Consider the following 16,187-nt stretch of genomic DNA (forward strand, 5'->3'; position numbering starts at 1 on the left):
TAAACAAGCAGGAACAACTCCCTCAATAGATAAAACCATTCTCAACACACACGTCTTCGACCAGTGGAGCACCTCACAACAGGCATTACTTGTGTCAATAGTCAGACAACCAAATTATTTTCTCTGCCAATCAGTTTCCAAACGTTGTTACTCTGTCATTTGTTGCCATGCCCCGCTGCTGATTCCCTTCTCCTCATCATACGTTCTTACCCCGACCATCGTCCAGAGCCCCAAACTCTGCCCTGTGCAGACCAGCCTCTGGTTTCTGACCCTGTTTCGTTGAACATGCAACTGATGGTTTCCCATTCTGCTTTCAGTCTTTAGAGGACAGTGTTTTTTTTTTCTAACAACCCTTTAGAAGCAGGGAAAATGACCCATAATGTGGAAATGAGCCCTAAATAAGGAGGTTAATGACCAATGTCATTCTTCCTCAGCCCAGAGATTTGAGGGGCGATGAACATCGCAGACAGAACTGCAGTCAGCTCGACTTCTTCAGTCTGCGGAACATTCAAGGGAAACCTCTTCACCCACAGAGTGGTGACTGTTTGGAACCCATCACCACAGGGAGAGCGAGAGATGAACAACAGGGGAGGATTTAAAAGGACTGTTGTGGAACTGAATCACTGGCAGGGTCCAGCTGGAACAGCAGAAACAGAGGGGGTCCCAGCAGAAATACAGGACAAGGTGGTTAACAAAAGGAAAAAAAAAATCAAAAATACAGGAAATATAAACAAACAAGGCAGTAAGTGCAGAAAATGCCAAGAGAAACCAGACACAATCCAACACATTCCAGGATCCTGCAGCAGTTTAATTCAATTTGATCACTTACAAAAGTGCAATCAAGTGGCAAATATCATTCACCAAAATCATGTTTTAAAATACAAACTCATGAATGCCCTTCATCACTTCATAAAGCCACCATAAATTCAAGCCAGATCCAGTTTTAGAGTCAAAATCTTACAAATTATATGATAATCAATACATTATTTCAGATAGGACAATCCATAATAACCATCTGGATATAATATTATAGGACAAACAAGCAGGTACAACTCCCTCAATAGATGAAACCATTCCCCACACACACATGTTCCTCGACCAGTGGAGCACCTCACCACAGGTATTGTTTGTGTCACCAGTCAGAGAACCCAAAGATTTTCTCTGTCAATCAGCTTCCAAATGTTGTTACTCTGTCACTGATTGCCACACCCCGCTGCTGATTCCCGTCTCCTCATCATACGTTCTTACCCCGACCATCATCCAGAGCCCCAAACTCTGCCCTGTGCAGACCCGCCTCTGGTTTCTGACCCTGCTTTGTTGAACATCCAACTAATGGTTTCCCATTCTGCTTTCAGTCTTTAGAGGACGGTGGTGTTTTCTAACAACCCTTTAGAAGCAGGGAAAAGGACCCATAATGTGGAAATGAGTAGTGATTAAGGAGGTTAACTACCAATGTTATTCTTCCTCAGTCCAGAGATTAGAGGGGTGAAGAACATCTCAGACAGAACTGCAGTCAGCTCGACTTCTTCAGTCTGCAGAGAGTTCAAGGGAAACCTCTTCACCCACAGAGTGGTGACAGTTTGGAAACCATCACCACAGGCGGAGTGAGAGATGAACAACAGGGGAGGATTTAAAGGACTGTCGTGAAACGGAATCACTGGCAGGGTCCAGCCGACCTGAGTTGACTCTTTACTGTACGCTTCGTGTGTTATAAATTCACCAAGTATCGGAGACAGAGTTTAAAATAGAACTGATTTATTTGTCTCAGATCCAGAATATTAAACTCCAGTTCCATAAAGTTGAATATGTAGCAGAAGAAACTCCTCCCATGTCCAGTGACCACGGTGCAGAACTGGGTGTGGTGAGCAGCAGCAATAATTGCAGAGTCCAGCACCGACAGTCACTCTCAAAATTGCATTCAGCAATGGTGATGGACAAATATCCAGCATGCAGCTTAATCAAACTTTCTCCCCAGTGTGAACTCGGTAGTGTGTCATAAGTGTAACACGCTGTAAGGTTTCACTGCTCATGTAACGGCCTCTGTGCAGTGTTTCACTGCTGAGGTAATGGTTTCTCTGTAGCAGCAATGTTTAGGTTACGACTACAGATAACAGGGTTTTGGAGTGCGGGGCTATCCAATGAGAGAAATGTTCTTCCTTGTGAGTCTGGAAGAGAGATTTCATGGTCTTTTGCTGGGGAGGGATGAGAAGACGTGAATGGAGAGAGTGGGCCCATTTTCCTTTTTTTTGTTTTCTTTACTAACCCTACAGTCAAAGTAAGAATTTTAAATCTCATTCCTTTAATCACATATTGTGTACTGTTTCTTATTTTGGGGTACTGATTTGTAACAGGGGACACATCACGCAGCATTCACCCAAATGTGATTTCTTAACTTGTCTGGGCTGGGAGGCTATCACCCCCTATATTAAGCTTCTAGCCGAAGCCAGAGTAACATAAGGTTAGATTACTGAGTGAATCACTTCCCACATTCACAGCAGGTGAACAGCCTCTCCCCAGTGTGAATTCAATGGTGTACATTTGATTGATTTGGCTGACAGAATCCCTCCCCAAAGATTGAGCAGGTGATCGGCCTCTACCCAGTGTGAACTCGCTGGTGTCTCTGTAGTTGGGATGACCAAGTGAATGCCTTCCCACACACAGAGCAGGTGAATGGCCTCTCCCTTGTGTGAACTCGCTGGTGGCTCAGTAGTTGAGAAAACTGAGGGAATCCCTTCCCACACACTGAGCAGATGAACGACCACCCCCCAATGTGAAGTAACCGGTGTTCTTGAAGGTGGGATGACTGATAGAATCCTTTCCCACAGTCTGAACAGGTGAATGGCCTCTCCCCAGTGTGAACTCGCTGATGCACCTTCAGATGAGACAAGAAAGTGAATCCCTTCCCACAGACTGAGCAGGTGAACGGCCATTTCCCAGTGTGGTCTGACTGGTGTCTCAGTAGCTGAGATGACTCAGTGAATCCCTTCCCGCACTCTGAACAGATGAATGGCCTCTCCCCAGTGTGAACTCTCTGATGTACCTTCAGTTTAGATGACTGAGTGAATGCCTTCCCACAGTCTGAGCAGGTGAACGGCCTCTCCCCAGGGTGAACTGACTTGTGTGCCATTAGGGTGGATGACTGAGTGAATCCCTTCCCACAGTCTGAGCAGGTGAACGGCGTCTCTCCAGTGTGAACTCGCTGATGTACCTTCAGTTGAAATGACCAACTGAATCCATTCCCTCTGTCTGAGCAATGTGTAAAATGACGAGCATGCCAGTCAGTCAGATGAGTGAGTGAATCCTTTGCTCCACTTCTTAAATATCTGGACAGAGACAGCAAAACTGGCGTGTTGTGCTCGAGATTGCTGTAGACAAATTCCTTGTTGTGTTTAACCTGTAAAAAAGATTTACAAAATCCATCAGTGCGTGAAGGGCAACATTTCAGATGAGATCACTTGAGTTGTCAAGGTGTGATCTGACATCGCACTGTTACAGTGAAGTTCAACCCCAGTTGGAGAGAGAAATCATCTTCTAACTGGGCACAGTGCTGGTATCTGGAATGACCATCAATCTCTCTGATGCTCTTCCTGTCTCCATAAGAATGGGGCATTTCTGCCATCTCCAGTCTGTGACCTGGCTCAGTTTGGCTCTCTCCATTGGTATTATTCCCTGTTCCCACTGAGCTGCATGGGTTCCTGGCCCCACAGTAGCTGAAACACTCAAATGCAAAATAGCCAGCAGGCATTCCACGCACCCACCACTCTCTGTGTCAAAAAACTTACCCCTGACATCTATTTCCAAGCACCTTAAAGTTATGCCCCCTCATGTTAAGCATTTCAGCCCTGGGATAGAAACCTCTGGCTATCCAAACGATCAATGTCCCTCATCATCTTATACATCTAAAAAAGGTTCTAACCATAAACAAGGAAATTATACATTGCTTTGAGGATTTGTTAGAAGTATACAAAATTATGAGGGTATAGATAGGGTAAATGCAAACAGCTTTTTCCACTGAAGTTGGGTGGGATGACAACCAGAGGTCATGGGTAAGTGGGGAAGGTGAAACTTTAATGGGAACATTTGGAAAAGCTCTTTACTGAAATGGTCGTGAGAGTGTGGAATGAGATGTCCGCACAAGTGGTGAATATGAGCTCGATTTCACCATTTCAAAGACGTTTGGATGGGAGCCTGGATGGTAGGGGTATGGAGGGCGATGGTCCTGGTGCAGGTAATTGCATTAGACAACTTAAATGTTATTTTGGCATTGACTAGATGGGCCAAATAGCTTGTTTCCGTACTGAACTTCTCCATGTTTCTATGACAGAGAAGCTGGCCAAACTTGTTTGGAAGGGATAAGGTAGGAGTGACAACGGAGCAGCAATGGCTGGAGTTTCTGGGAGCAATTCAGGAGGTGAGTGATCGATACATCCCAAAGAAGTGAAAGCATTAGAAAGGCAGGAGGACACAACCATGGCTGAAATTAGAAGCCAAAGCCAACATAAAAGCCAAAGAGAGGGCAAAAACTAGAGCAAAAACTATTGAGAAGTTTTCAGAAACCAACAGCAGATGACTAAAAAAAACATCAGATGAGCTCAGGGGGTGGAATTATGATATTGTATTCATTAATGAGTCTTGGTAGCACCCAACAGTCTGAGGCATTTAGAGGAACAAAATATCTGGGGTCTCAAGATCGCTTGAAAACCAAGGTTCCCTATTTTGGCAGGCACATACAAACTCCACACACTCAAAATTTCACTTCTGAAGGCCTCCCACGTACTAAGTACTCCTTTGCCAGAAAACAGCCTGTCCCAAACCACACTTGTCAGATCCTTTCTGATACCATCAAAATTGCCCTTTCTCATATTTAGAATCTCAACCCATTGTCCAGACCTCTCTTTTCTCATATTTACTTTGAATCTCATGGCATTATGATCACTAATTCCTGTTTTTACTCCCATATAAATCCTATTTGTGACAGATGTCACTTTGAGGTGTCTTCTTTGACTTATATGTTCTGAGCTCGCCCCTCTTGGAAAAATTCTGGAAAGATTTTTTTGATATTATTTTAACAGTTTTGCGTTTTGATTTACAACTCCATCCAATTATGGCAAGTTTTGGTTTGCCAATAATGGAACATAGATCTTTATCCTCTGCAGCTTGTCGGATAATCCCATTTGTTACATTAATGGCCAGAAGATCCATTTTATTAAATTGGAAAGAAACCAACCCCCCACCTACTACACTTCAATGGTTTTCCCAAACTATATCATGTTTAAATTTAGAAAAAATCAGAAATGTCATGTTTGATCCTTCGGTTGATGACATTAATGAATGTATTTGATCCAATATATTGGTTCAACCTTGTTTTGTTCTGTTTGCTTTTTTTAGGGTTTAGTAATTAGTTCTATTTCTTTTTTTTTGTTTTTTGGGTTTTTTTGCAATATCATTTTCTTTTCATTTCTTTTTTCTTCATGATTAACTATATCGAGAGTTTGGAAGTCTATTACACTTGGACTATTTGTAGTATTTTTTGTATATGTTTAATAACAATAAGGTAATTCCAATCTTTGTATCACTATTGTTAATTATGTTTATGAACTTGAAAATTAATAAAAAGATTAAAAAAGAAAAAAGATCACTAATTTCTGTCACCAACCCTGGATCATTTCCTAACATCTTATTGCACACTTCAATGTCAGGAATTCTACGTACTGATTAAGAGCACATTTGACAAACTCTTCCCCCTTTTACAGTATGGGAGTCCCAGTCAATATATGGAAAGTTAAAATCACTTACTGAATCAACTTTTGTTTCTTGGCATGGTCTGCGATCTCTCTACAACTTTGTTCCTCTAAATCCCTCAGACTGTTGGGTGCAACGAAGTCCCAATAATTGCTACAGTATCATAATTCCCTGTCCTGAGCTCATTTGGCTTTCCTACGATGCTTCTTGCCTTGTGATATATACAGCTCAGCACATTCATCGCACCATGCTCAATCATTTGATTGCTGACTCTATCTGAGGTCTGAACAACATCTGACTGGTGTCAAGAAAACAACCTCTCCCTCATTGTCACAAAAACAAAGGAGCTGATTCTGGACAACAGGAGGAATAGAGACAGGCTAACCTCTATTGACATCAAGGGATTTGAGGTTGAGAGGGTGAACAGCTTAAGTTCCTTGGCAGAAACATCACCAAGGATCTCACATGGTCTGTCCATACCGGCTGTGTTGTGAAAAAAAGCACAATAGCAACTCTTTCACTTCAGACGGTTAAAAAAGTTTGGGATGGAGCCCCAAATCCTAAGAACTTTGTACAGGGACACAATTGAGAGCATCCTGACTGGGTGTATCACTGCCTGGTATGGGAACTGTACTTCCCTTAATCGCAGGACCCTGCAGAGAGTGGTGCGGACAGCCCAGCGCATCTGTAGATGTGAACTTCCCACTATTCAGGACATTTACAGGGACAGGTGTGTCGAAAGGGCCCAAAGGATATTGTGGACCCGAATCACCACAACCACAAACTGTTCCTGCTGCTACCATCCAGGAAATGGTATCACAGCAAAAGGACCAACAGGCTCCAGGACATCATCTTCTACCAGGCCATCAGACTGATTAATTCATGCTGATACAATTGCATTTCTGTGTTATATTGACTGTCCTATGTATAAACTATTTATAATAAATTACACATTGCACATTTAGACGGAGACATAACGTAAAGATTTCTACTCCTCATGTATATGAAGGATGTATGTAATAAAGTCAATTCAATTCAATTCACCCTCTCCTCTATCTGTTCTCTCATTCTGGCTCCCTTTCCCTCTACAATTTATATTAACCACCTCACCCCCACTCCCCACACGAGCACTAGCAAGCCTTACCACTGGGATATTAGTCCCCTCTTGTTCTGTAACCCTAACTAACAAATCCCCTATCAGCCCTTTGACTTTCCTCTGCCAGGTAATCCCCCCCCCCACTGCAACTGTTTCTAAAGTGGTCCACCTCTTGTTGTTGGGGGTGGCCACAAGAGTACTCTGCGATGGCTATTTAACCTCATTCCCCTTCCTGACTCTCACCCAGTTTCCTGTGTCCTGCACCTTGGGTGTAACTCACCCCTTTTCATGTTCATATCTGTCACCCCCTCCAACTCCTGGGTGATCCGGAATTCATCCATTTCATGTTCAACTCCTTAAAGTGCAGGGTTACAAGCTGCAGCTGGATGCACATCTTGTAGGTGAGGGCATCAGGGATACTGGAGGTCTCCCCACCTTCCCACCAATGTCCTTTCTAATTTGCAATGACCAGTGTGCACATAAATCTTGTACTGTGCATTTTTCACCCAGTGACAACATGCACACAGTTAATTTTATATAGAGAGGTATTCACTTGAGCAGCTAGTAAATCACTGTTGATAGGAACTGTAATCTTGTCTGGGTATGATTGAGTTCATCTGCACTCTCACACAACCTACGTAGCAGGCTTGTAACGGGTAATGAATGACTTTCTCACCAGAGCTTTTGCATATTGTCCATATGTGGTTTGCTTGCTAAATTACGCTTTAAAAAGTCAGATTTCAAAATATCACTCCACTTCTTCCCACTTGCAAATTCTCCAGCAACTTTTGCATCACCGCAATACACACAGGTAATACCAGTTTCTGTATTGTACATAAATATTTCCCCTGAACCCTTCCCCAGATGACTGACAGTGAGAAACTCATTGATGGTAATGCCAATGAATATAAAGGGAAGCGCAGTAGTCTGTCCCATTGGAGTCTGGTACATTTGTGATGTGAAAGCTATTTGTTGCCCAGGGCAAAGGTGTTTGATATCATTATCTTCACAGAGTGAATGGGTCAAAACATGTTCCCACGGGTAGAAAGGTTGAGAAGAAGAGGAGGTAGAACAAGCAACACACATAAAATGCTGGAGGAACTCAGCAGGCCAGGCAGCATCTATGGAAAAGAGTACTAATGCTGAATTCCGGCATTTTGTGTGTGTTGCTTGCATTTCCAGCATCTGCAGATTTTCTCTTGTTTGTGATTGGAGGGAGAACAAAGGTGATTTTCTCAACAGCTGATGTAAAAGATTTTGTTCCCTTTCTCCGAGTTCCCAATCTTTGCATTTAGACAGCTGGAGCTCAGCTCTGTCTGAGAGATCCACCGGTTCCCATTCCCTCATCAGTCGGAAGCTCCCCGGGGCCCGTGTACGGATCGTGGGGCTGAGAGAGAGGGAAGAGAGTAGGACTGTCCCCAGATTGCGAGCACGGTGTTCGTATCTCAAAACAAATGCCCCTCAGTCGGTGTTAAAAAGGCTCGCCCCGAGATTTTCTCTTACCTGCGTCCAATTTCCGCCAAGGCCGTTTGAATACTGCGCGCATGCGCGATATTCGGGACCATCCGCAGCCCTGACGCCTGCGCATTCGATCGATGTTTCAGTGACGGCGAGAATTGTTACGCAGCGCTTTTTGGGTAATCACGGTGCCATTTAAAGTTTCTGCAAGCACCTATTCCATGTCCATACACTTTTTCTTTTATGTGTAGCAAACTCAGCAGCTCTTTTAACGCAGAAAGCAGCTCCCATAAAATAATGCAATTAATAACAGCAAACTTTCCGTGTGTTTAATGCCACAGTAGAACCTTCTTAAAAATGCAGATATAAAACACAAGAGATTCTGCTGTTGCTGGAAATGTAGACACATTCACACAAAATGCTGCAGGAACTCGGCAGATCAGGCAGCAAGTAAGCAGAGGAGTGCACAGTCTAGATATGCTGAAGGGACTCGGCCTAAATGTTGTCTCCTCTCCACATTTGCTGCCTGATCTGTTGATTTCCACCAGTATTTTGAAGAAATTAACCACTTTTTTTTCGATCAACCAGTTTCCAATGTGACAGGATCCCGAATTACCCCTATGAACTGTATTTCGAAAAGAGAGAGAGAGAGAGAGAGAGAGAGAGTTATTTAACACCAACAGCTTGTTTGTAAAAGAGAGAGAGACGAAGACAAACGGTTGGACTGTCACCTTAATGCAATGAAAGTAACTTTGGATTTCTACTGAGTTGGAGTTGGAGACAGCACCAAGCAGCTTGTAAGTTGCCATTGTGACCGAAGGAAGCGCTATTTAATGGACACCCGATGTTATGATTTTAGGCAGGTTGCTGATACTTTCTTCAAGGATTTTTGCCTGTTTGTATTTCTTTCACAGAGAGAGGAAGGAGGGATTATTTGAAAGACAGTTTATGCTCAGCACGGGAGGATAAAATAGATGTCAGACGATAGACCTGAGACACAGGTTCTGGACATTGAATGAGCATTGTTGTGCCCGCATGAAAAGTAGGTTTTGGAGGGTTGATCATTCGTTCTTGCAGTGAAAAGAGGAAAGGAGATGACTGGTGGGGAGTTGTCCATCTGTCCACCCTCACCTGGGGGATAGCTCCACCACAGAAAACCGGTCCCCTTTGTTAAATTCACAGTCAGTGACTTTTAAAGGATTTCAAAGGAAAGCTAGAAGATCGACGGCGTCAGCTCACTTGAAGACTCAAATCTCTCCCTCTCTCTCTGTTATTACTCAACTCAATACCACAAACTGAAACTGAATTGAACTGAACTTTACTCATCATTGTAAGGCTGTATCTTTTAACCCTAGTCTTAAATAAGCTGCGTTTTTCATACAGGGTGACTTGGATAGGTTAGGTGAATGGGAAAATTCATGGCAGATGCAATTTAATGTGAATAAATGTGAGGTTTTTCCACTTTGGTGGCAAGAATAGGAAAACAGATTATTATCTGAATGGTGGCCGAATAGGAAAAGGGGAGGTGCAACGAGACCTGGGTGTCATTGTACACCAGTCATTGAAAGTGGGCACGCAGGTACAGTAGGCGGTGAAAAAGGTGAATGGTATGCTGGCATTCATAGCAAGAGGATTCGAGTACAGGAGCAGGGAGGTACTACTGCAGGTGTACAAGGCCTTGGTTTTGATTTTGCTGTGTGGAAAAGCAGCAGAAATGGATGTTAGTGTCGAGAAGTTTCTGTTGGAACCAACCCCGGCAGTGTTGGATGATGCTACGAGGGCCGTGCTGTTAGGAATTGCTCTAAAGTTAAAACTAAAGCTGACCACTAAAATGAGGAAACCTCAGATACAGACGGTAATAGCCCAGCATTATATAGATAAGGGAACGTTTGATGAGGTGGCGTTAGAGTTGTTCGTGGAAGGTGAATCTGCTGAGGATGAGCTTCAGCTTCTGTTGGAAATATTAAGAATGGAGCATGAATTGAAATTAAAACAGTTCAAGAGAGAGGCAGAAAGACAGAGACAGCTCGAGAGGGAGAAATGGCAACGAGCAGATCACGTGGCAGACAAGCAGAGGCGGTTCGAGCTGGAAAGGATAGAGAGGTTGCAGCAAAGAGGTTTAGTGTCGGACCCTGATAATTTTTACAGCTCGGAAGGGCTTGTTTTGTGTGAGGGCATACCCAGATGCAGAAGCGGTTCGAGCTGGAAAGGATAGAGAGGTTGCAGCAAAGAGGTTCAGTGTCGGACCCTGATAATTTTTACAGCTCGGAAGGGCTTGTTTTGTGTGAGGGCATACCCAGATGCAGAGGATGCCGCTACTTTTACTTTATACTTTATTATCTCCAAACAATTGATACCAGAACGTACGATCATCAGAGCGATATTTGATTCTGCGCTTCCCGCTCCCTGGATTACAAATCGATAGTTAATATTAAAAATTCAAATTATAAATAATAAATAGAAAATATAAAAATGAAAAGTAAGGTAGTGCAAAAAAACCGAGGTGCAGGTCCGGATATTTGGAGGGTACGGCCCAGATCTGTGTCAGGATCCGTTCAGCAGTCTTATCACAGTTGGAAAGAAGCTGTTCCCAAATCTGGCCGTACCAGTCTTCAAGATCCTGAGCCTTCTCCCGGAGGGACTAGGGACGAAAAGTGTGTTGGCTGGGTGGGTCGTTCCTTGATTACCCTGCTACCCTGCAGGGGTTTGATAAGAGAGCAGACAAGGAAGTTTTAACCCACGAGGTTGAGTTTACTTCAGGAAAGTGATTGCCAGAGAACAGCTGTGAGGTTCGGGTGACCTTGAATTTGAAACTGGGACAAGTGGTGACAGCCCAGAAGAGGCAGCTGTTCTGATTGAATGTGTTCAGATTGTGGAGGTACCTGTGAGTTCACAGGAGTCTTAAACTTGTGTTAAAGCTCAGTTGAAGTCGGAGGTGTCTGACTTGGTTGGAAAGGAATGCAGTTTCTGTGTGTCAGATGATCTTGGTTCAGTGAATAAGGGGTTAACCTTGATACCAGTGGAATGTGAGGATTTTCAGTCACTTGTATCAGACCGTGTTTTAAAAGTTGGTGAAGAGGTAGAAATTGATGAGGTCAGTGTTACTGGGAATAATGGCAAAAGTGCTGTTCCTGGACTTCTGGATAAAGTGCTGGAAAATGTTGGATTAGTTGCGCGACAGAAAACTGATCCCTTTTGTTGAAGTTACAGTCGGTGACTTTTAAAGGATTTCGAAGCACAGCGAGAAAATCGACGGCATCAGCTCACCTGAAGACTCAAATCTCTCCCTCTCTCTCTCCATCGCTATTCAACTCAATACCACGAACTGAACTGCACTGAGCTGAACTTTACCCATCATCGTAAGACTGTATCTTTTAACCCCTAGACTTAAAGAAGTTTGTTTTTTCATACATATATTTCCACACCTACTGATATACTTACATATAGAACCATTGCTAACCTGTTTGATTTATCTACATTTATATTACTGTATTGAGTAGTTACTAATAAATATTACTAGTTTATAGCAATACTAGACTCCAAAGTGTTTTCCATCTCTGCTGGTTCTTTATTCCCGTCACGGGGTTCGTGACACCAAGCATCCCTTTGATATAAGGAACCCATCCTAATCGACATCACACCTGCTACAGATCCTTTACGATGCAATCGAACCTGGTCGTTCTCCAATTTTCGGATCTCGAACTGAGCACCAATCCAGTCGTTCTTCAAGCTAATGACAGTAAGATCATCGGGCACATGTTTTCTCGTACACACACTTCTGCCACCTGCCCTGTCTCATTCCCTAAGAGGGGGGCCGGTATCTCGCTCTCTCTAGTTGGGACTGCTATATAATTTTTTAGAAAACTTACTTGAACATATTATGCAAAGTTTACCCCTTCCAACAATTTACAGTATCCGAGACGCATTCATCACGTGGAAAATTAAAATTATCTTCAATCACAACCTTATTTCTCTTTCAGCTATCGGAAATTTCTGCAATTTTTTTTCCTCTAAATCCCGCTGATCTTTAATACAATCTGAAAAAAACACGATCATGAGTTAGTTTGTATTCTGTCCTTCTCATATAGACTCGTTATAGAAGCCCTCGAAGTGGTCCTGCATGAGCACTGTTATGGCATATTCCATGACGAGTAACGGCACCATTTCCCTCATAAATATCCACCTCCATTCGTTATGAAACAATAGAACCTCGGAACAGTGAACTTCGAGCTCTGCCCTCTTGCATGTAATTGTCACTAATGATCGCACATCAGAATCCACGTGCTGATCCAACATATAATATCACTGCCTTATCAACAGTACTCATTGTACTGAAATAGAGGCAACTCAGAATATTTGTCCCACAATGCGCAAATCTTCGGTCATGTCTTTGCATGTAGGCCTAAACCCTACTTTCCCCACAACTACTTCACCAGCTATCCTGGCACACGGGTTTCCATATTTCTGCAGCTTTCGTTCAAATGTCCATGAGTAGGACCGGAAACCTTTACTGCAAGGATAATGGTCCCAATGCAGTTGATGTGCAATCTGTCTCCGTTGGAAATGTCCTAGCTTCATTGGAGGAGACTCCAATGATCCAAACCTCTTTAGTTCTCTCTCCTGCACTATCTCTCGAGCCACGTGCTAAACTGTGTTATGTTCATATTCCGAGCGTCTGGGGCATTTGGCATGGTTACAGATCCCGAGATAATCAACCTTGAGGTCTGGTCTCCCAATATATCACCTAACAACCTAAACTCGCTTTGCAGGACATGGTCACACTCTCTGCCCGTAGCATTGATACCCCCAGGGACCACGACCTCATGCTGCTTGCCCACTCCCGTTCCCACTTAAGAATGCTATGGACATTATCCAAGATTTCTCCCACACTGGTAAGCCTGGAGGTTTATGATCTTCGAATATTGTTCTCGTTCACAGAACCTGTCTGTCTCTATAAACATTGAATCCCCTGTCATTACTATCTGTCTGTTTCCATTCTGTTCTGTGTCGGTGAGTCAGACCCGGCGGCTTTGTTTTGCTAGGGCGTCACTCCTCACAGTATCCGATGTGATACACTTGTTATTAAGGGGAAGGTTCCCATGGGTTCTCTGTTCTGGTTGCCGATCCTATTTCCATCCCATGATGATCACACACTTCCTCGTCCCCTGCGCCGCAGGTGTGTTGTCCTTCTCTGCTTTCAGTTGATCTCTGTAAATCTCTGCCAAAGTTAATGACCACATACTTTTCTACCTGAATACCCTATCGATCACCCTACGGCTGTTTCCTGGTCTGCTCTGGTGACTTGAACACTGTCCTTCTGCTTCAGGGAACACGTCTGTCGCTTATTCTTAGGTCACGGCAGAGTCGCAACCCTGCCCAACAATCTGCTCAAGAACTTCTTGAACACGCCTACTTCGCATTCGCCTCTGCCACAACCCACCCATACTCGGTACTAACCAGTATCTCTTAATAGACCTTTGAAATTACCTCCTCTAAAATACATGATCTCTGATGATACGCATTTCAATGCTGCCAAATTAATACTGACTCACAGTTCTACCTATGCCTCTCATAATCTCATGAACCTTTCTCAAATATCCACTCAGTTTTCGCAGTACCAAACATAGCAACTGATTTTATCCAAACTCCTCGATAGCACATGCCTTCTAATTCAGGCATCATCTGCTTCATTATGAGAGCCTCCACATACTTACTGAGATGGAGCGACCAGACCTAAATGCAATACTCCACTGCCACCTCACTGGAACTTTATAAAGACACATCATAAACTCCCAATCTTTGGATGGTCAATTCTTTCACTAACAATGGCAAATATCCCACATGCCTTCTTTACTACCCTGTCTACATGTGTAGACATTTTCATGGCAGTATGAACTTCGATACCAATATGGGTCTTCGTGTAAACATTGTTCAATGTCTCGACACGAACATTATGCTGCCTCTTTGTATTTTGTGTCGGAAAGTGCAAATGGTCATAAATGAACTGATTAAATTCCGTCCTGCCGAAGGGCCTCAGCACACACTGAATGCTGGAGCATCTATAGTACCATCTGTGGAAACCAATAGTGGGTGTCTCCAGCATTCAGTGTGTGCTGAGTGTGAAATGTTGCACCTTCTTTAGAAAGTGCAAGGAGACGATACACTATTAAGGGCAAGTTCATTGCAGAAGTTGCCGGGGGCCCTTGCAGAGATATTTAAATCATCCTTAGCGACAAGAGAGATGCCCGCGGATTGGAGGATAACCAATATTGTTCCACAATCTAAGAAATAATCTAAACATAAACCAGAACGTTCTAGGTCTGTTATCAGTTGTCGGAAAGTTATTGGAAGGTATTCTGAGGGACTGGATATATAAGTATTTGAATAGGCATGGACTTCGTTCGTGGTAGGTAAGGTATAACCATGTATAATCAGTCCATGTCTGTCCAAATTCTGACTAGGGATCAGTGCTAGGTCCGTTCTTATTTGTCATCTATATCAATGATCTAGATGATAATGTGGCCACAGCGAGGAAGGTTATCATAGCTCACAAAGGGAACTGGATCATCTGGGAAAAAATGGGCTGAAAATGGCAGATGGAATGTAATGCAGACATGTGCGAAGTATTGTACTTTGGTAGCACCATCCAAGGAAGGTCTTTTAAAGTGAACGGTCCAGTACTGAGGAGTGTGGTAGGACAAAGTGATCTGGGTATACAGATCTATAATTCGTTGAAAGTGAAGGCAAAGTAGTTAGGATCGTAAATATAGTTTTTTTTTGCAAATTCGGTTTCATAAATCAATGTATTGATTTATGCAATGTAAGAAAAAATCCTAGAAGATATCATCTGCACTCACTTGAAATGATTCTGTCATCACCATAATGCGGTGAGCTAGATTGCAGTACCGTTTAGCATTGCACCGTGACGTTGCAATATAACGACTCAACATTTCAGTTCTAGGCCCAGAATTACAGACACAATCATGTCGCCAATCTTCTTCATCGCACAGTTAATCATCTCTCATAGAAAGGGCAACCTTCGTGGAACTATAGTATTGGCATTCCTCGGTGCAAACAATTTACTCTGTGTATTTACTGCTTACGTTACTGGAAGCTCCAAAATTCATTACCGCTAATTTGTTCGAATTAAATTCCATCTGCTAGTGCTCCAAATTTACAACATATCCAGGGGGAATTCTATGCAATACTCCACTGAGTTTCAGAATGGAGTCCATTCGTGAATTTGCAATTTATTATGTTAATTAAAAATCTGAGATTGAACGCAGAGCAGAATTTTCGATATTGATTGGCAAGATCAGACGCCAAACATTGATCAGTCGGACGACCCGTTAGCTACCTATTGCTGATAGGGAAACGATCTCTCAGTTTGTCCGCTCAGTTTCTATAGATAGCTCTTTGTGATTTTCGATGCTTCTTCATGGAAGAAAATGTATAACAGTAATTTATGAACTGTAATTTAATCCGCGATTTATGCCGAGTGTGGATTGCTAGGTCCTTGCCTCCCCGTCTGCGTGTCTCCCCATCCTCTCGCGGCCGTGGTTGATCCACTCCACAGGCCTTGTTTCATCCTCGTCAATAGGCCATATAATCTATTGCGTGTAAACATCAAATTTTAAACTTTCCTTCCTGAGGCGCAACAATCAGGCTTCCAGAGAAATGGGTGGTAACCGATAAATATAGTGAACAGAAACTCGGTCTATCTCAGTTCCTTCCGTATCCGCCTGACACAGAATGCAAGAAACTGTGATACTTCACAAAGGAATAGGATTAGTGAACACATGCGAAACACGGAAATCCCGATGAATCGCCAGTCCTGAAACCGAGTTTCGATCTGAAACGCCGACGTTCCTTTTTCCCTCTACGGATGCTG

General features: G+C 43.2%; 1 protein-coding gene across 1 annotated transcript; it reads right to left on the minus strand.

Annotated features, from left to right (window-relative positions):
- Positions 1-644: 644 nt before the first annotated feature.
- On the minus strand, positions 645-15,423 carry LOC134342283 (zinc finger protein 239-like). The gene is made up of 3 exons (XM_063040251.1): positions 15,400-15,423; positions 8,342-8,467; positions 645-3,394 (listed from the first exon to the last, which is right to left on the minus strand). Exons 1-3 carry the CDS (start codon positions 15,421-15,423, stop codon positions 2,594-2,596), a joined length of 951 nt encoding a protein of 316 aa, XP_062896321.1. The 3' UTR covers positions 645-2,593.
- Positions 15,424-16,187: the final 764 nt, after the last annotated feature.

The sequence above is a fragment of the Mobula hypostoma genome, unplaced genomic scaffold (genome assembly GCF_963921235.1).
Source record: "Mobula hypostoma unplaced genomic scaffold, sMobHyp1.1 scaffold_56, whole genome shotgun sequence".
NCBI lineage: Eukaryota > Metazoa > Chordata > Chondrichthyes > Myliobatiformes > Myliobatidae > Mobula > Mobula hypostoma.

Coding starts and splice junctions, on each gene's coding strand:
- LOC134342283 (XM_063040251.1), bottom strand. CDS start 15,423: ATGAATTTTGGAGCTTCCAGTAAC. Junction 8,468..15,399: donor ATTTTGGAGCTTCCAGTAAC/GTAAGCAGTAAA, acceptor TTACCCAAAAAG/CGCTGCGTAACAATTCTCGC. Junction 3,395..8,341: donor TTGGCGGAAATTGGACGCAG/GTAAGAGAAAAT, acceptor TCTTTTTTACAG/GTTAAACACAACAAGGAATT.